Source organism: Erpetoichthys calabaricus, chromosome 2 (assembly GCF_900747795.2).
Source record: "Erpetoichthys calabaricus chromosome 2, fErpCal1.3, whole genome shotgun sequence".
In the NCBI taxonomy this organism is placed as follows: domain Eukaryota; kingdom Metazoa; phylum Chordata; class Cladistia; order Polypteriformes; family Polypteridae; genus Erpetoichthys; species Erpetoichthys calabaricus.
Window position 1 is genome coordinate 154,776,902 of NC_041395.2, and position 21,496 is coordinate 154,798,397.

A 21,496-nucleotide genomic window follows, 5' to 3' on the forward strand; every position below is an offset into this window, starting at 1 on the left:
AGCTGCAGTAAGATAAACTGGATTAAGCTTTTATGTGAGGAGACAGTTGAGGAGAAGTGAAGTAGGTTTATGCAAGACACATTTGTTCCAAAATTTAGAAGCAGTTAAAACGCTAAAAAAAAAACTCCAGGCTGGATAAATAAGGAGCTAAAAAGGAAGTTATGAAGGGGGAAAAAAAAAAGATATATAAGGTGTACAAGACTAATAACTCGATCGCTAACCATACAGTATATGAGAGCAACGCTTAAAAAATATAATGGCTAAAGGACAGTTGGAGAGAAGTACTACAGATAAGACAAAAGGTGACCAAATGAGATTCATTAGTTTAGTAGTAAAAGATTTGTCAAGAAGGAGGTGAAGAGTATTAAGAACAGTGAAAGTAAACTACAATATACCAGCAATGAAATAGCAGCTGGGCTGATTCTAGTACTAAGAGGTGAGTGAGTTAAGAATTGAGATTGAAAACCTGAACCTTTTCAGCTTAAGGAAGCAAAGATTTAGAGGGGACGTAATTGAAGTGTTTAAATTATGAAAGGAATTAGCAAAGTAGGTCCCAGATGTAACTTTAAAATAAATGCTGTGACAAAAACATGGAAACATTGTTGGAAACTTGTTAAGGGCAGATGTTTTTCTTGACACAATGAACCATAGATATGTCAAACAAACTACCAAGTAGTATGTTGGAGAATGGGACTTTAGGGACCTTCAAATCTTGACTTATTTTATTTTGAACAGTCTAGGTTAACAAGTTGGAAGAGCTTATTGGGATAATTGGCCTGTACTTGTCACTCGTTTCCGAATGTTTTTATTGTTTAAAGAAACTGTTTCATCCAGTGTTTCATGGAACACCAAGTTCACCCTGAAGTACCCTAAATAGATTATTTGGTATTTTGTATCATCAAAACAGTGTTTGTTTAACTTGGCTTCTTTGAAAATTGTAACCTACTTTAATATTCTCCCTTCCTCTTATGTTTCAGGCAAAGGGACAAACTGGAAGAACTTCTACGTGGTCTAACACCTCGAAAAAATGATGTTGGTGACGCTATGGTTTTTTGTTTAAATCATGCTGAAGCTGCAGAAGAAATAGTTGAATGTATTGCAGAGTCTCTGTCTATCTTGAAAACTCCATTGCCAAAAAAGGTAACATTTACTACAGCCTTACTACACCATACTAAAATAGTATGTGATTGGATTCATACAGCAAAATTATAGTTAGAGAGGGAGCAAGAAAAGTGCAGAGAATCTAACAAGTGTATTGCATTTAATGCACAATGAACATCTCTGTATATATAGATTCCATAGTCTGTCTGTGTCTGTCCGCTTTTCATGAGAGCATTACTTAACAGACTTAGATCTGTATTTTTTTCTATATTTTGCTTGAACATTGATTAATTTCACAACTTCTCTCATTGTGCTGAGTATCAGTTTGTTTTGCGGCAGCGATTAATCAGCATGAATCGAAGAGAGAGGCTGCAGGCAAGGGGGAGGGGGGGGAAGACCTCATGAGTAGGAAGCCGGATGGGGCCATCCTTGCTCCTACATTGTATTGTATTCCTCTTGACTTCTGTCAGAGACAATGTGGTCTAGTGGGTCCACAGCTCATGTCAAAAGGCCAGTTTTTTAAAAATATATAATTGCCACACTCACGGCTTAGCGAGGGGGCATGGTGGTGTGTGGCCTAGCAGTTCATGGGGAATTTGTGATGCGGGCGAACCTCATTTAAGTGCAAAGGTGAGGAGTTGTCCGCATCCATAATTGTTCCCGGGAGCTGCTGATCCACTTCCCTGTAATATATAGAAGCATGAGGTGGCTAGCGGGGGAGAATGAAAAAAATGAGAAAAGGAAAGAAAGAGAAAGAGACGGAAGTTGCATTGAAGAAGGAGGCAAGAAGCAGAGAGGAGAGAGAGCCGGTGTGAGTGACAGGGAAGGAGAGCGAGTGAGCGAGAGCAGGCTCGATTGAGAGAAGGCAGGCAGCTGAGAGGTGAGCAACCCAAGTCTCAGTCTGGATTGGAGCCCGATGTAGCCAGGGATTAGAGGGCTACCAGACCAGAGTGGAAGGCACCTGCACCTGCAGGTAGGCAGCTCTCCTGTTGCGAAGCCCGATGGGAGAAGCAGGGGAGCCGCCAGGTAGAAAGAAGGCACCGTGCTTTGGATATTTTAAAGAGACTGCTTTATGCCATAGTTTTTTTTCTAATGGATTTTAACTTCCACTATTTCACTTCTGTTTTAATTGATTATTTATTTAAGGAAGATTTTGGAGACACTGCACTTGTTTATTTGGACACTGTTGTTTTTGTTTGCTGTTTTAAATAAAAGCACTTTTGCACCATCCCCTTGCTTCATTTGTTGTGCCTCACTGCCAAGCTCATCGGTGACATTACCAACGTTGTCGGGTTCAAGGGCTCCCAAAAGCAAGAAGGGAGCATGGGGCAGAACCCGCATCGTCACACACCATTCATACTTATTCTGCAAACGTCTTTCTCCCCTCTTGGGAACGTGTTACAACTAGATGTGATTCATTTAGTACTTTGCGATTAATAAGTACTTACAGCAACGTTAACGTCCTGAAAGTAAGACCTACCCCGAAAAATAAGCCCTAGCATGATTTTTCAAGATGCTCATAGCCCTAGTTACGATCCGGCGCAGGCGCCTTTGGATGAGTGATAACACCTACCGCTCCCGTATGTACACAGATGAATAGGAAATACCGGTATTTTGACCCCCTGACAAGATGAGTGCAAAAGAAAGAGCTATTCTGTCGAGTACAAGAAAGTAATTATGGAGGAGTCCCAGGGCAAAAATCTTACTGCTTTCTGCAAAGAGAAGAAGTTGGATATCCGAATGCACTATGAGCAGGCTACATGGACAAGAAGTGCTCATTTAAGGAAAGTTCTATTGCTAGACATGAGAGATTGGGGCCAGTTGTAAAGGAAATGGAGTCGCAAGAAATTCACAATGGAATTCATGATGTTCCAGAAGATGATGACATGACAGTATTTGAATAAATGTGGATTTTTGTTCAAGAATACTAGGGGGTTGTGCCCTGGCCCACCCCCCCGGGGCATGCTGCGTGCCAGCCACTTAACGTCTCTGCCGCTCGCGTTGTGAAGGGGGGGCTGAACGCATGCTACGCGGTCGGATCAGCTGCTGTCTTACTGCTGCCGAGCTGTGTCTTTTGCTTGTTGCGCTGCGTGTCAATCATTTAAAAGCCTGTGCAGCAGCTGTCCTTTTGTCTCACTGCCTTGTCTTGCGGGTCATTAAAGTTTCTCCAGGAAAATTGCATATCGTCGCCTTCTAAGATTTTTTTTTTTTTTATAATAGAGAGAAATGTAGATTTTTGTTCAAGAATAAATGTAGATTGCTGTTCATGGAAAAACAAGACATCCCGTGAAAATAAGCCCTAGCGCATCTTTTGGAGGATTAATTAATATAAGACCCTGTCTTATTTTCGGGGAAACATGGTAGTAATGAGTGATTATTATTATTTGAAGGCATTTGTATATCTTAACTATTTAGATCCATATCTTTTTCAGGAATATAGTCAAGTTATCTTGTTTACTAAAAAGATAAATATGAAAGTTTGTGACTGCCATATTGTCATACAGTATGTGTTGAATTTATCTGAAAATTGAAGACATGCTCAGGATCATTACCCTATTTACCATTTGGTTTTTGAATTTTTGTTGGTGTGCAGAAGTTGCACTTTAGAGCCTTAACATGCATTACATATTTCAATGGTCTATTTCTAAGACTGGGAAATTTTCTTAGCTGTTATTGTCAGAAGTTGTGTTTTTCAATTTGTTTCCATTACTTTAGTGGCAGGTTTACATTTTTCCCCAAGATAGCTATTTTTTCAAACCCCCCCCACCTTTTTTCTCCTCAGATTTTTCTTTTGTTGCCCTGAGCATGGGAAAGGCAGTCTCACAATTTTTAATTACTAAAATTTCTGGTATTGCTGCCTTTTTATTATGTTTACTATTTTTTTTTCAGATTGCACGCTTGTATTTGGTATCAGATGTTTTATATAATTCTTCTGCTAAAGTTGCCAATGCTTCATATTACCGGAAATTGTAAGTGGATACGTCTATATTTAGTTACAGAGAATGTAGATATCTAACTTTGCTTATCCACCTTTAAGACTGTATGATCACTTGAATGTTTTTTTTTTTTTATTTCCTGATAGCTTTGAAGCAAAATTATGCCAGATATTTGCAGACCTCAATGCAACGTATCGGTCAATACAAGGTCACCTCCAGTCAGAAAACTTTAAGGTACTGTGTATTTTTATATCCTCCTCCACATCCCTCACTTCTTTTATTTCATCTTAGAAAAGTACTCTTGAAACATTTATTGATGTTCTTTACTGTTACCCTGTCGTTGTAATTGTTAATGTTGAAACTTGTTTATGCTGGAGCACTATCAGATCCTCTTTGGCACTCTATTTGGATGAACTGGTTTTTAAGTGATGGATGGATGAATGGATTTTTGGTAATCATATAATATTTCTTATACAACTATCACTTTGCATGCATGTTTGTGTTTGACACAAAGTTTTGTGTGTAGATCACGTTGACTCCCATTCATATATGTTGTTTGTTTAACTGTGTTCTCTCACCCCTTTTTATCTTCTTGGACTGGGCTGAGGGGGTGGTAAGGGGGAGGTGTAAATTTTTTGATATCCGATTATTGAGAGCCTGTCTTAGTCAAGAAGAACAGGTGAGTCTTGTGTCAGCAAATGTTAAACAATTAAATTCATTTAAAATTCTACTTTTTTTGTTATATCTGATAGCAAAGAGTTATGTCGTGCTTCCGTGCATGGGAAGATTGGGCAGTTTATCCTGAGCCTTTTCTCATCAAACTTCAGAACATATTTCTTGGTCTGGTAAATCTTGTAGGTGACAAGGACACCATTGCCAATCCTGTAGCTGCTGCAATTTTGGAGGTAAAAGAAATAACCTAAATTTAATAATAATTTTGGGGGTCTTTTTTTTTTTTTTTTGCGCCTTGATTTCAGATAACAGATTGGTAAACAATGGATGGTTTTGAAATGATTAAGAACTTAATTATTACTTAGGCAGGAAAATAATACTTTAAGCTATTATCAAAATCACCACTTTTGTTAATGTTTATGTAAAATAACTACGTTTAACAGATAACGATTTTTTCACCATTAATCAGAAAAGGCCATTGTGTGATATTAACTTCACTCAAAAGTAGTGATGTTGTCAAAAAATAGTATTCTAACAAAATCAGTTGTCTGACCATATTGCCAACTGTTGAAAATACAGGCAATTTTTTCCCCCTAACTGAGCAAGCATAATGACTTTGTCCTTAGTGTGACACACAACCCTGCTTGAATATTCTGTATACAGTGGAACCTCGGGTCACGATTGAAATTCGTTCCAAAACTCTGGTCGTAACCTGATTTGGTCGTGACCCGAAGTAATTTCCCCCATAGGATTTTACGTAAATACAATTAATCCGTTCCAGACCGTACAAACTGTATGTAAATATATTTTTTTTAAGATTTTTAAGAACAAATATAGTTAATTACACCATAGAATGCACAGCGTAATAGTAAACTAAATGTAAAAACATTGAGTAACACTGAGAAAACCTTGAACAACAGAGAAAACTAATATTGCAAGACTTTGCACTATAGCGCTACGAACCACTCGCTAAAAACACTTTAAAATGAGTTTTAAGCACAGGGAAAAAAATGAATGTTTGAAAAATCCATAATTTAATAAACAACCAAGAAAAGTAACATTGCAACAATGCACGCTACGAACCAATCGCTGTAAACAGAAGTGAAGTGGAGGTTAAAATCCAATAGAAAAAAGTCTTCATTAAATAAAATGAGGTTAAAACAATGCTCGAATCAGTTTCTTTAAAAACAAGCCCGGTGCATTCTTTAACTGCCTTCTCGGCCTTATGTGGCCAGCTCTCTTTCTGTCTCGCTCGCTCGATCGCTCGCGCGCTCTCTCGTGCGCTCTCTTGCTCGCTCGCTGTACAGGGAATGCACAGGAAGAGACTGAACACGTGCGGAAATCATCGGCGCGCACAAACCGAAAGGGAAACTGGCTTATTTGTATACCGAGTGTATGGTCGTGAACAGATGCAAAAGTTTGGCAGACGTTTTGGTTGTAACCCGATTTGTACGTGTTCAGAGACGTTCATGAACCAAGGTTCCACTGGCAGCTGGAACTTTGAGTAATAGCGTGCTGTGTTCAAGAGATTAAGTAATGTTTCTGCAATGGAAAGAAACTTTGAGCAACAAAACAGAACAAGTCGCAGAATTACATTAAATGTGTATGAGAAATGAAATACTTCTCATTATTTAGTTACATGAATCACCAGAATTAAATTCATTTTTACAATGTTAAATTAACAAGTAGATTGTATAAAGGGCTACTGTTTTCATATCTACACTTTAAGTGTTAATTTAACGTTTACGTTTTTGCTGTGCACAAAAACCAAGGCACTCTTTTTAACATATTTGATGTACAGGCAGCAGTTAATGTTCGCACATATGCATCTGCTTCATGGTATTGCTTCCTGCATCCTAATTCCACACAGTTTTAGGGTGAAAAAAAGTCACTGCGATATCTTTAAACCTACATTTTTCATTTTTATAATGTTTTGAGGGGGATGACTACAAACAGTAAAAATTCCAATGAACTCTTCCATAGCTTTTCTGTTTTATTTGAAAAAGTGTGTAATTTTTTTGATTTGTCAGAATTACCAGTGTTATGGTTTTGATTCTAACAATTTATAAGCATATTTGTCAGACACTCAACACGTTAGAGCAGGCTGTAGCTAGTCTAACAGCTTGAAAACTCCTGGCAAAAATCATTATTAGAAACATTTCCTGATCATCGATGTGTAAAAAGGTGTTGACGTGAAGCATAGATACAAAGAAGAAAAGAAAGGAGAAAATAAAAGCTTTTGGCTTTTTTGTTTAGAAGTTGCTGATAACAAATCATGGACCTGTACAACCTAAAATGCAGCCTTTAACACTAGAATTACCAAAGCCTACAAAAAAACTTGTAAACCTGGCCCACCTTAAATCCCTTCGCACCTCTCCATCAGCGTCTTTTGTCTTGTAAATGTGCCGATCAAGACAAGCAGCAAGCAGCCTACTTTTCAATCCCCAAAGTTGTCCCAGTTCTAGCCTTGATTATCTGGGAGTCAGGTACATAGAGTTGTATAGGGAAATAATAAATTATTTGGAACACATGCATTTTAATGTGTGAAGCCTGAAGTCCAAAGATCAAATTAACACTTTCACAAAAGGTTCAAGGATGATACAACAGCTTCGGTGGCCCAGCAGTAAGAATTGCAGACCTGTAAGAGTCCCCCAGTTTCATCCTGACTGCCTCGTATATTTACCGTTTTGAGTAGTGAGCTGCTCTTATTGTTATTATACAATAAAAACATACTTTTGGTTTGCGTCTGTAACATCCGGTGTAAATGTATAGTACTTGTAAAAGTTTGTTTTGTTCCCCCCAAACCCCCCCCACTTTTATTCTCTCAGTCACGATCACGAAACATGACTATGCACCTTATAGTCCATGATGTCAAAGCTGCACTGACAAAAAACAGACATAGGTATATAAATATTTGGAATTATTCATTTTATGATTTGTATAGTACATTTCGGAAAACATTGTGGCACGGATGCAAATTATTCATATTATTCATATTCATTCACATGCCATCTTGTGGTTGTCTTGCTATTTTTCCCCGGATCTTGCCCAGTCTCTACATTTTGATGCATGGTGGTATTTCTTTTGTACTCCAGGACATGCAGAGGAAAGAACAGTACAAAGAGGTCAGTTCTGCGCAATATACAATCATCAAATTCAAATGTTAACAGTTCCCAGTTAGGGGTGTGTGGGGTTATTGGATGGAATAGTAGGCTGCTTGTCTTGTTTGGTACATTTACAAGACAAAAGGCACTAACGGAGAGGTGTGAAGGGATTTAAGTTGGACCGGGTTTACAAGTTATTTCGTAGGTATTTGTAATTCTAGTGTTAATACATAATCTGGGAATCAATCATTGCAGAGAGAATGAGAATTGTGTTTACAAATACTTAGATAACCCGCATCCTTTTCTAATGCACACACCCCTCCAATTAACTGTTTAAAAAAAAAAAAAAAAAAAAAAACTTATAACTCACAGGTTAAATTCAGAATAAAACAATACTTCAGTTTATTCAATATTGAATTATTGTTAATACTAAATAAGAAAAGTTTAGTTTCAAGCTTATTCTATTTTTCATGTTTCCTCTGTTTTATATAAATATTTAATTTTTGTTTTAGATTCCAGATGTTGTAGAAGACATTGACGGAGCACCAATTGAAGATGAACTTGATGGTGCACCTCTTGATGATGTCGACGGTATTCCTATAGATGGATCAGCTATTGATGGAGCACCCATTGATGATTTAGATGGGATTCCCATAAAATCAATAGATGATGACCTGGATGGTGTACCATGTTAGTTCTGATTTATTTTTATCTTATTTTTACTGAAAGTTTTGAAATGTCTTGAGTAACATAACAAACAGCTGATATGTTTTAGAAACATAAGTCATTACACGGATCAATAGAAAAAAAAATGAAAACATTAATTGACTAATTTTTAAAAATGTTATTATTTTGGAAGTGAGAAATCTATTTGGCTAACCTTTGTGTAAACAAAGAGAGAATTAAAATGCTCTTATTGTTTTTGTTGTTTTAAAACCTAATTTAGTAATGGAGTTGCCTGGGCAAACTAAGGAACCTGCATTTAAAATGGCCCCCTCTAAGTGGGAAGCAGTGGATGAATCAGAGCTTGAATCTCAAGGTAAGATTTTTCATGTCCCAGGATTATTCTTTATCGCAATTTTTTCAATAAGTATTTTTATTTTAAGGAGAGGTTTAAAGTGTATATATAGATGTACACATTAAAGCATACAAATGGCTTATTTTGAAAAGCTTTTTTTTTTTTTTTTTTTTTTTTGCGGTTTTAATGGATAAAGAAGGCAAGTATTTGTCATACTACTGTTACTGCATTTATGGCCCACCCAGCCTATAAGATCAGGATTCAATACCATTGTTTGCATTCAGGTTTTTTTTTTAATTATGCTTTCGATATACAAGTGGTTTATGGGATTTGCTCAGGTTCTCACAGTGCATCAAAGAGGAATTTAACTGGTGTAATCTTGTTGTTTGAAAGTCCCAGTGCCACAGGCATTACGTCATACTTACCAGTAATTTCCTGTAGTACTTAAGGTGTCTTGTTCCTTTTCCATTGCAGCTGTTACAACATCAAAGTGGGAAGTATTTGACCAGCCTGAAGAGTCTGAAGAAGAGCAAAAAAAGTATGTTATTAGATTACTCTCATATTTATCTTATAAATGTTTGATTATTATGTGTTCTATACTAGGTGTTGGTTTCCTGGTAATTTTTGTGTTTAGAGTTTTCAGTGCTCTTCACCTCTGAAGAATAATAATTATCAATAAAAATGATGTGATTTAGAACTTGTAGACTGATTATTTAATCATATAAAATGTAGTCTGAAGCAAGAGGTATAGTCTCCACATTTGGAGAAAACCATGTCTGAATTTTGCTTAAACCTGGGTGGAAACAATTAGACAACTGACTGTGTGTCACATTTCTTAACAAATGCAATGCCTCATGAAGGTGGCACCAAAGTAGTGGCAGTTATTTTTAACTGCAAAGAGCAGTGGTGCTATTGTTAACTTGGTCCAATGGAGAGCAAGCTTCTGATTTAAGTTAACCATCTGTTGTCAGTGTCCTGGGGAAAAAAAACTGTTAAACATATAAATGTGTGTTGTGTGTGTGCAGAAAGCACATTGCACATGTTAAAAATAAACCTAACCTGTTGCAAGGGAAAAATCTTTGGTATTTGAAGACATCAATAGACAAGTGGTAAATTGTTCAGTTAAAAGGACATTGTAGGAGTCAATGTAGTGTTGAAAAAATTATAGTCTTGAAAATATGAACAGCAAAATATGCATTTGAAGTAAACAGACGCACAGTTGAAGTACTGCTGTTAAGAGAGCTTATAAGAAGCAGCAACAGAAGATGCATATTTCAGTACCTGTGGCATTGTATTGTTTATTCATACCCCACAATATTTATCTAAACTCTATTTGCTGTTATGCCATATATTGATGCAATAGTCTGAATGACAGAAAAATATCACAGCAGACCGAAGTACTTCTTGAACATGGAGCCGAGTAACGTGTGTGTGTTCTCTGTTGCAGCGCACATTGCAATGTACAAATTAGTTACTAGTCTTCATTTAGCTTGTGCTACTGATATCCTGAATTGATAGACAATTTTATCTTATTTTCTCTCGGCATATTCATATTGTTCAGTTTCTTTTTGTCTCTTCCTGAAACCCTGGTTCTCTAAACTTCATGAATTGGGGAGGATGTTTTTATGAAGAAGCCGTATGGGTGTAGCCTTTGTGGGTGCAGAATTTCACCACTGTCCACTACAAACTATTAATGGGTTGTCCCCTAGATGTGTATTCTCGTTTGAGAATTAAGTATGGACTCACAAGACTATATAAAATGAGACTAGAAACAGAATTTAGCATCAGCAGGGATTACAGTGATATGTTGAAAGAGCAGCAGTTGAGGACTCTACAACAAATACAAAGATTTAATTGGAATGTTGGTACTTCACTGACATATACAAAAAGACTAAGTTTGTTTTTATTGGAATGTTTATCATGTAAAGTTAAAGTAAAAATCTCTCAACAGGGAGGAAGAGGAAAGTGAAGATGAAGAGGATACAAGAAGTTCACATTCGGAAGACCAACAGCTTTATTCAAATCCTATTAAAGATGACTTGTCTGAATCTAAATCTGTCAAGTATTCAGAAATGAGTGAGGAAAAGCGGGCAAAGCTGCGAGAAATTGAAGTATGTATACTTAGGAAAATCATGAATTTCACTATCAGTAAATTTAATAAATGAGAAAGTATCATTTAATGTCTAAATTATGTAAAATTTACTGTGCTCTGAAAAATTTCTTTATATAACAATACTCTGCAGAATGTTCAGTTTCTTTAATTACTGTTATGGACAGGATTATTAACGTAAATATCATTCTCAGCTGTTTCTGACCATGAAATGTTTGCTTTATAGAGTGTTTCGTTTTCATTACCAGTTTTTCAAAATGTTTCTTTCTAGTTGAAAGTTATGAAGTTCCAGGATGAATTAGAATCTGGAAAAAGACCAAAAAAACCTGGACAGAGTATTCAAGAACAAATAGAACACTACCGGTGACAAGCTATTGCAAAGGGTTTTGTGAACAGGTTTCAGAGAAATTTGTTTTGTTGTTTTCTGTATCCTTTTTTAGTGCATTTTATTTCTGTCTTCTGAACTGTAATGATAAGTTAAAAGGCAAAGTGAATAGCATACTAACCTCTTTACCAAATATGTTTTCACCATGCCAGAGAGCAATCATGTGATTTAAAATAATATTCATTATCAGTTGTTTCAAACAGCAGTTTCTTGCTCCTTTCAAGTGTTTTTTTACTTAAATCTATGAATGAATTAATGAGCACATTTTAAAAGTAAGGTAATGTTTTTCATTTTTCTGACTTGTTTTTACAATTGTGGTCAGAAGATGGTGCTAGTAGTTTAAGATGAATAAGTGTAAAATATTAAATTTGTCTTAATTTTTTAATTTTGCTTCTAAAGCAAAAATATGTGAACTGAACCATGCTTTAAAATGGACAGTACATTAAATCTCATGAGACTGTTATTAAAAAGACTAATTAGGTGAATATAAGTTGCACTGTTCAAACACTAGCACTACTTTTAAAAAGCAATTAAGGAAAATAATGTCTTCAGTTAAATCATTCAGGCTTAATTTTGCATTGTGCTAGTAAAGTGGTTTACAGAGCATGATAGATTTATAACACTATATTCTAACCAAATACCGTGTGGCTGATGGTCACATAGTGAAGTTATGTTCTTTCATTTTCAGGAAAAAGAAAAGGAAATGGAGAGAGAAAAAGATCGGGACAAAAAAGACAAAGACAAAATAGAGCCTCGTTCTAAAGAAAAGAAGGAAAAAGATGAAACACCAACACGAAAGGAAAGGTTAGCTACTCTGAAATTGAACAATTGACAAACAACCCCCACCCAGCATTTTTATATCTCAAGTGTAGATAGGCTGTAGTTTTGCATGAGGCTATATGATTTGAGACCCTCAAACCGTGTAAAGTTGGGGCCAGCCATTTAATTTTCCCTCTGGCGTGTGACAGAATGAGACCTATTGATTATAATCCGTTTATAACAGGGGTGCCCAATGCGTCGATCGCGATCGACCGGTAGATCGGAAAGGAGTGCAGGTAGATCGTGTTGCATTCAAAAAAATTTTTTTTAAACGTTAGTCTATCATATATCCTCTCTATGCCATCGTTCTGGGTGAGTCACTCGATCATTAAGCATAAGAAGTCCTTCCAAGATGGAGAGATGATAAAAGAGGCCTTCTTTGAGACAGAGGGCTAGGGAGAAATTCCTGCTGAGATTTCAAATCCCCTGGCCGGAGAAAATGGAGTTTCTCCTTGTCATTAAACATGCAGAATACAAGCAACTTAATAACTCTCAATGGCCGCTAGACTTGGCATTTTTTTCTAATCTGACCAACATGTTGAATGAGCTTAATTTACAGCTACAAGGAAAGAGAACCCCATGGTCAATATGATTAGTTCAGTTAATGCTTTCAAACGAAAAATGCGACATCTGTCCTCAAAGCTGCAGCGTCTTGATTTGGGGAACATCCAAACCTCGCATCAGAGCTGGAGATGCAATGGAAGGCATGTGCGCAACTTGACAGCATATTTACACAGAGCAGATTGAAATTGCCCGTCAGACTTTGACAGATGGTTTCAAGACTCATCTTTACTTGAGCAAATCGCTACATTTAAGTGCTATCCATCTTAGGGAAGATGTTGAAGGTGATTCACCCGCATCAAAAATTGTAACACTGTTTCACACCTAAAACTCCTCTACAGTGCAGGATGAGATTATGACACTACAGGATGACATTCAGCTGAAGTCTGGGGCTCTTGGACAGTTTTGGAACTTACTCACAGAGGAAAAGTACCCAAACATGAGGAAATGTGCTACCTCCTTGACTGCATTATTCGGCTCTACTTACTTCTATGCGAGTCAGCCTTTTCCTACATAAAGATTATTAAATCCAAATACTGTAGTGACCCATAAATGTATTGAATTGTTATTGTGCCATAAAGGTTATTCAGTTATGCAAGGTACGACAACATATATTTAATGAATAAAGTATACTCAGTGTGTGTGTGTATATGTGTGTATATATATATATATATATATATATATATATATATATATATATATATATATAATATTTGGGCGGCACGGTGGCGCAGTGGGTAGCGCTGCTGCCTCGCAGTTGGGAGATCTGGGGACCTGGGTTCGCTTCCCGGGTCCTCCCTGCGTGGAGTTTGCATGTTCTCCCCGTGTCTGCGTGGGTTTCCTCCGGGCGCTCCGGTTTCCTCCCACAGTCCAAAGACATGCAGGTTAGGTGGATTGGCGATTCTAAATTGGCCCTAGTGTGTGCTTGGTGTGTGGGTGTGTTTTGTGTGTGTCCCTGCGGTGGGTTGGCACCCTGCCCAGGATTGGTTCCTGCCTTGTGCCCTGTGTTGGCTGGGATTGGCTCCAGCAGACCCCCCGTGACCCTGTGTTCGGATTCAGCGGGTTGGAAAATGGATGGATGGATGGGTATAATATTTTTTTTTTTTTTTTAAATGAAGGTAGTTCATTTCGACCTGGTCATTTTAAAAGCAGCTCGCAAGCCGAAAAACTCTGGTTTGTAACATAGAGCTGAAAGCATCAACCTTGCTTTTTGTAGGCTTTGCCCATGGAGTGGTAAAACAACAGTGTTCTTTTCTGTACTATTTAGCAAGATGCATCACTGACACACTTGTATGAAATATTAGAATTTTCTTTAATTTTTTAATTTAGGACTGTTTCATCAGTTTTTGATAATTGTGTGTATCAGTGCTTTGTGGCACACTTTAGTGTGAGAATGAAAACAGGCTGTTAGATTTTTTTTTTTTTATAAAAGAATGTTAGATCTACATTTACGTTGAGCATTTGGCTGTGTTTATTGCTAAAAGGAAGAAACTACTTAATATGAAATGTGCATTTTAAAATGAAGTGTCCTGGCACAATGCAACCTAGATATATTAAGTCCTTATTGAACTTGTGTATATTATATTTGAACATGTGTTACATTTTGAATTGCAGAGTTGAACTGAATGTTAAATTTTTTTCTGTCACTGTTCTGTTACTAAGGACATGGTATTCAATGTTTTATGCAAATGGTCATTTTGTCTCCAGACATTCTTTAAAACAGAGAAGCCAGCTGATTTTCATGCTGTTTTATGAGTTGAAAGGAGTACGTCATGGTGTTGGAAAGTGGCAACATTATATAGGTGCTGGTCATAAAATTAGAATTATCATGATAAAGTTGATTTATTTCAGTAATTCTATTCAAAAAGTGAAACTTGTATATTAGATTCATTCATTACACACAGACTGATGTATTTCAAATGTTTATTTCTTTTAATGTTGATGATTATAATGACAACTAATGAAAGTCCCAAATTCAGTATCTCAGAAAGTTAGGAATTAGAAAATAAGACCAATGCAAAAAAAGGATTTTTAGAAATGTTGGCCAACTGAAAGGTATGAACATGAAAAGTATGAGCATCTACAGGACTCAATATTAGTTGGGGCTCCTTTGGCCTGGATTACTGTAGCAATGCGGCGTGGCAAGGAGTCGATCAGTCTGTGGCACTGCTCAGGTGTTATGAGAGCCCATGTTGCTCTGATAGTGGCCTTCATCTCTTTTGAATTATTGGGTCTGGCGTATTGCATCTTCCTCTTCACAATACCCCATAGATTTTCTATGGGGTTAAGGTCAGGCGAGTTTGCTGGCCCAATCAAGAACACGGATACCATGGTCCTTAAACCCAGGTACTGGTAGCTTTGGCACTGTGTGCAGGTGCCAGGTCCTGTTGGAAAATTGAAATCTTGCATCTCCATAAAGTTCGTCAGCAGCAGGAAGCATGAAGTGCTCTAAAACTTCCTGGTAGACGGCTGTGTTGACCTTGGACCTCAGAAAACACAATGGACCAACACCAGCAGATGACATGGCACCCCAAACCATCACTGACTGTGGAAACTTTACACTGGACCTCACGCAACGTGGATTCTGTGCCTCTCCTCTCTTCCTCCAGACTCTGGGACCTTGATTTCCAAAGGAAATGCAAAGTTTACTTTCATCAGAGAACATAACTTTGGACCACTCAGCAGAGTCAGGTCCTTTTTGTCTTTAGCCCAGGCGAGACGCTTCTGACGCTGTCTCTTGTTCAAGAAGTGGCTTGACACAAGGAATGTGACGGCTGAATCCCATGTCTTGCATACGTCTGTGCGTGGTGGTTCTTGAAGCACTGACTCCAGCTGCAGTCCACTCTTTGTGAATCTCCCCCCACACTAGCATGGAGAGTCGCTTGCGTACTGAAGAGTCTATAGCTGCAGGTGGAAGCTGCCATCACTGTACTTTGTATATAAGAGCCAGATTGAATATTATTTACCTATTTGTCCTGATTTATTTACTTACTTCCTACAGCTTAAAGTCACAAGTAGACTGCAGAGCTTCCGTGTACACATACAAAGTATAGCGACGGCAAAAGTGCAACGTGCATTCTTTCCCCGATGTAGAAACCGTCGTCATCATCTGAGTTCACCTCTGTTATAGCACGTCTTTATGTGAAAACAGCAGTGTCACATGGGGGGGTGAGATCGTGAACGTGCCGGAGAGAATAAAACTGAATAAAAAAGAACCCAAAGCTAACCTTTACAGGTATCATAAATTTACACAGGCTGTTACAGACTCAAATCAAATGTATGTTTGTATTCTAAGATAGTAAGAATGAGAGCAGCTCACTTCTCAAAACGGATTTGGTCCGGGGTCGAACCCGTGAAGTTTGGATTACCAATCACAGTTGTTACCATTTGCGCCACCGAAGTGATCGTATCAACGGGGTGTTTATTTGATATTTGAACTTCAGGCTTCACACATTAAACACATCATGTCTACATTTTGTCAATTATTACTAAAACATGAAAAACGTTGTTTTAACAATGTGTTTGTTGTAGGACACGGAACACGCATGAAATGCATGTGTTCCAAATAACCATATAGTATTTATAAAAGGTGTCATTTTGCTTGACTTCTCACTCTATACAACTCTAAGAAACTGACAACACAGGTAAACAGACTTGAGCTGAGAAAACTGTGCGGTGGTGGGGGGATGTGATAGTAGGCTGCTTATCGACACATTTACAGGACAAACGACACTGATGGAGAGCGTGTGAAGCGATTAAGGTGGGACGGATCTACGAGTTTTTTCGTAGGCTTTGGTTGCTAGTTAACACTAGAATTACCAAACAGAAATGCGATGCAAAGTGACTGAAACTCCAACCAATTTTACTTAAATCCATTTCTTATTGAAAGCTGATTCTTGTTAATTAAACCTTTTGCCATGGCTTATTGATGCTCTCATTCTGCCACAGCAGGCACCATTAAAATGTTACGTGGACCAGAGTAGATTGGTATTTCTAAGAACTTCACCTTTCTTTAGTTTTTATTATTATATAATGGACATTGGTTAGATGGTCATCAGTTGGCTCACTGTTCTTCTTAATATTGTTTATTTTTAATCTAATTAAAAGAAACAGAGGCAGAGTCTTAAAAAACCAACTCAATTAAAATGAAGGTGGATGGAGTTGATTAGCATTAAAATTGATCACTAATTAAGAAAATGACTGGAATGAAAACCTGCAGCTACTGTAGTCCTAAGTTGGAGACCCAACAACACCACAATAATATATTTTTTGTTTTAATTACTGTCTGTAAGCTGTTATAAGATTGATTGCATGTTTTACCTGTTTGTTTTTGCCTATACAACCTGATCTTGTGAAAATTTATATCAGGAAATGTTCAGTGAACCTGGTGACTCAACTTCAATCAGTCTGTTATAGTTGCCTTTCAATCGACTCTCACATTTAAAAAGTTACTGTGTATATTTTTATGTTTTGATTTTTAATTGTTTATTACACTGGCCCGACAATAGTTTTTATTATTAAAGTTATACTGCAAAGTAAATGTTGATGCGTTATTCAACTGGCACCTGGTCAATTCAAATGTCAGGCAGAATTTGAAGATTTTTTTTTTCTGTAAATATTGGCAAAAGAATTAGTCCTGAAGAGTTATCTGGAAGGGAAATATCTGGAAATATGTTCTGTAGACAGCAAAAGCTTTCAAATTTGCACAAGCTACTTTTTCCATGTTCTCCTAAAGCCAATAACTGTGGACGATAGTATCAACTCCAAGTGGTGGTGTTTAAATTTCTCAGAATATATCCGATGGCTTTAGCACAGTTTACGGAATCATTTTAGTTTGTTTCAGTGCACTATGATAAGTTCCTGTAATGTGTATTGATCTGGTTTAATAGCACATAGAGACTGAAGAGCTTTTCATGGATATTGTAGTGGAAGACAATATAGTTTTAAAATCTACAGGGTTATTGCATTTTTAAAATCATTATATTTTACTCAAGGGTGGCACGGTGGCGCAGTGGTAGTGCTGCTGCCTCGCAGTTGGGACACCTGGGGACCTGGGTTCAATTCCCGGGTCCTCCCTGCGTGGAGTTTGCATGTTCTCCCCCCGTGTCTGCGTGGTTTCCCTCCGGGCGCTCCGGTTTCCTCCCACATTCCAAAGACATGCAGGTTAGGTGGATTGGCGATTCTAAATTGGCCCTAGTGTGTGCTTGGTGTATGGGTGTGTTTGTGTGTGTCCTGTGGTGGGTTGGCACCCTGCCCGGGGATTGGTTCCTGCCTTGTGCCCTGTGTTGGCTGGGATTGGCTCCAGCAGACCCCCGTGACCCTGTGTTCGGGTTCAGTGGGTTGGAAAATGATGGATGGATGGATGGATATTTTACTCAAAGAGGTTACTAACGCTCTAATAACCATTTAATTTCTTCCTTTAACCTTTTTTTTTTTTCGGCCAACTATAAATTAGTCCAGTTGTAGAGCATATATTATTAGAGCTACCCATGAATGGACTACTGTCTTTGTGATATAAGAAGTCTTCCATATCCCATTAAGGATATTTTACTGATTACAGTCTGTAGAGCTAAAACTTAAAAAGTTTTTTTAAAGCCATTTTCCTAAAGGAAAGCTCCTCCGCATAAAGATATGAAATATGGAGAACTGAGTCTTATCTCGCCTTCTCTTGCTCTGACCATGTTTCCCCTAAACAAGCCAGAAAGAGACCCTCAGAAATGTGAGATATGATAGATTTCTTAAATGCCAATTACTGATTTGTACATATCAATCTTCTGCTGCCTCCAGAATTACGGTTTGCATGTTTTTTTTTTTCATTTTTAAATGATAACTCTTGTTGATTTCATTATTTTGCCCTTTTCTCTGTGCAGTTTTTCCCCTTCAATTGTATCTTATTAATGACAATTAAAAATGTGCAGAGTAATCACGTTGGCAAACACCACTGAAAAATCAAAGGCTGCAAGTACTTTAGCATCAGACCCACTAATTGATAAATAATGGATTAATTAAACAATTAGAACACCTAGAAAAGTAGAATGAAAATCAAGATGAAAATACTGTTAAAAAGAAAAAAAACACATTATTCCCATATACAGTAACTGCTTGGTACATTTTAATTTTATTTAGTATACCAAACTTAGTTTTCTAATTTTTATATTGTTCCCAAAACACAGAACTTCGGAAATAACACATCACTATAATTAGCCCAGGAGTCCAATTAAAAACAGAAGCTGGTTGGAACAAAAACCTGCAGCCACAGTGTGCCCCCAGGACCAGAGGTTTAACAATGAAGACCGCCAACTGCGTCTTTACATGCCTAAATTTGTAAGATTTTAATCGTGACTACTGTACTTCAGTGCATTGCTAAAGACTGCATTTTGCATTAATTGACCTGCATAGTACAGAGTTGAACAAAAGCATGTTGCTTATCTTCGCCTGTTTTGTTCAATCTTCACATTTATAAATATAATTTGTTCATGTAATTATCATAAGTTAATGCTTTGTGAGCAGTATTTTCATTACAGCTTTGTTCATTTCCCGCAAGAAGGTTGATCTGATTTTTTTTTTTTTTTTTTCTTTTCCTTTCACAATCATTTGGCTCTTACAAAAATAAAGGAAACAACTGTTCTTCTTCCGATAAATTAGTCCTGTAATTTCGCCCTAGCAAGAAAGAAAAGGTTTGTGCAGTAGAATTTAAAGTGGAATTAACTGAGATATGTTCTTTCTTTATTTATTTTATTATGAATTTTTTAATTTATTTTCAGGAGTTTTTGGTTCCAAAACATCCAACTGTTAAGTTATGTGAGAGTGTTTTTGCTGCTTTTGAATGCTAGTATATTAAAGTGACATATCTTCAGTACAGTTTCTGACTATATCTATTTTGTCTCTTCTTGCATCACTTAAATGTTTATTTAAATTTTCATTGTCCTATCAAAATGCACATAAAATTGTTTGTACATATTTTAGAAAACGTCGGCACAGTGGTTCTGTAAGTCCTGCACGCAGCGGTAGGAGAGGAAAGTCCCCATCTCCCACGGTCTGAGCGCTCCGAGAGATCACATGTAAAAGAAAATTCTCGATCCAGATCTTCCCATAAAGATTCTCCTAGAGATACCAGCAAAAAATCAAAAAGGTAAAATTGTTCAGCTTCTTTAAATTAAACCAATGTTTGGACTTTTTGGGTTAGTTTTAGATGTGTCTACCTTTTTTCTCAATTTTTTTTTTCTTTTTTTTATGGATTTTAATTAAAAGCAAATGACAATCCATATAATCAAACTTAAAACAGCATTCAAGCCCCCACCCAAAAGAAAGAGAGGAGAGCCAGCCAACAAAGCAAATCTTTGAAAGCAGCAAGGAAGAAATAGTATCATTTTCCCTGATATAGAAGCTTATTCTAGAATGTTATCGATTTGGTTCCTGCCATATTTTTAACACTAGAATTAGCATTAGCACTCAGTGCGGCTTTAACATCATGGACCAGAAGGTGCAAACTAGTTCAGTGTGAGCAGGAACACTCAAGAATAAAACTGAATTAAAAAAAAAAAAAATTCACATCCACAATCATTCATAGTCACGCACACCACTCACACCCATGTCCACAGTTTTCCCAGACTCGTTCATGCACAAGATCTCACACTGTTTTCAAAATAAAGAGCTGGTATAACTAAACAAGTTTGTTATACCACATCTTTATCTTAAAACAGCATCAGATCGGGGGGTTGTGGGAGTGTGGACGTGACTGAGAGAATAAAACTGAAAAAAACACAACTTTTACAAGTTCTATAAATTTACACTGGCTGTTACAGATGCACATCAAATGTATGTTTTTATTGTATAATATTAACAATAAGAGCTGCTCACTACTCTAAAACGGTAAATTTGAGAGGCAGCAAAGTGTCGAACCAGTGACCTCTTGATTACAAGTCAGCAATTCTTACCTCTGCACCACACAAGCTATCGTATTAATAGCCTACCCTAACCTGCTTTCTTTTACTTCGGTTATATTCTTGAATAAAAGCGCACTTGTTTTGTTATACATGTACCTTTTGTGAAAGTGTTTATTTTGATATTTGGACTTCTGGCTTCACACATTCATTTCATGTCTACATTTTCTAATTTTATTGCTAAAACATGAACAAACTGACCTGTTTTAACATGTGTTTAGATAGATTGTTGTAGACATGAAACACATGAAATGAATGTATTCCAAATGACGATATATTATTTACCCTCTACACTCCCGGCACTTCACTCCAAGATAAACACTGGGCACTGAGAACCTTCTTTGCGAATTGAGCTGCAGCAGGTGGGCGAGGGATGGGATAGCAGGTTGTTTGCTGCTTGTACTGATCGACACATTTACAACACAAAAGACGCTGATGGAAAAGTGCGAAGGGATTTAAGGTGGGCCAGGATTACAAGTTTTCTCCGTAGGCTTCGGTAATTCTAGCGTCTAAAAAGGTTTTGGACAGATCTTCTGAGTGAGAATTAGATTTTTTCCAATTCCAAGTTGTATAGGATATCAGTTACCCACTGACATAAAGTGTTAGGGTGAGATTCTTGCAGGCTGAGCAAGGTACTGTAAGTCTACTTGCTAGTAGTGAGGTAAGGCCAATTTCGATTTATTTGTACTTCTCCACTTCAATTCCATCTGGGAGTACTCCCAAACACAGCTGTTAATGGGTTAGGAGTGTTTGTGACACCAAGGCTATCTGATAGGCATTCAAGATTTTTGTCCAAAACAATGTAAATTTAGCTCAAAACATGTGGCCCAGTGAGGGCTGGAGCTAG

The 21,496-nt window shown here is 37.3% G+C and overlaps 1 protein-coding gene across 1 annotated transcript in view; it reads left to right on the plus strand.

Annotated features, from left to right (window-relative positions):
• u2surp (U2 snRNP-associated SURP domain containing) overlaps positions 1-19,842 on the plus strand; it is a 90,569-nt gene extending 70,727 nt beyond the window's left edge. The window contains 13 exon segments of the mRNA XM_051922909.1: positions 978-1,140; positions 3,991-4,070; positions 4,184-4,271; positions 4,790-4,942; positions 8,326-8,503; positions 8,760-8,852; positions 9,306-9,369; positions 10,783-10,942; positions 11,213-11,305; positions 11,307-11,324; positions 12,015-12,130; positions 19,673-19,738; positions 19,740-19,842. Coding sequence (XP_051778869.1) covers positions 978-1,140; positions 3,991-4,070; positions 4,184-4,271; positions 4,790-4,942; positions 8,326-8,503; positions 8,760-8,852; positions 9,306-9,369; positions 10,783-10,942; positions 11,213-11,305; positions 11,307-11,324; positions 12,015-12,130; positions 19,673-19,738; positions 19,740-19,842 — 1,375 coding nt within the window.
• Positions 19,843-21,496: the final 1,654 nt, after the last annotated feature.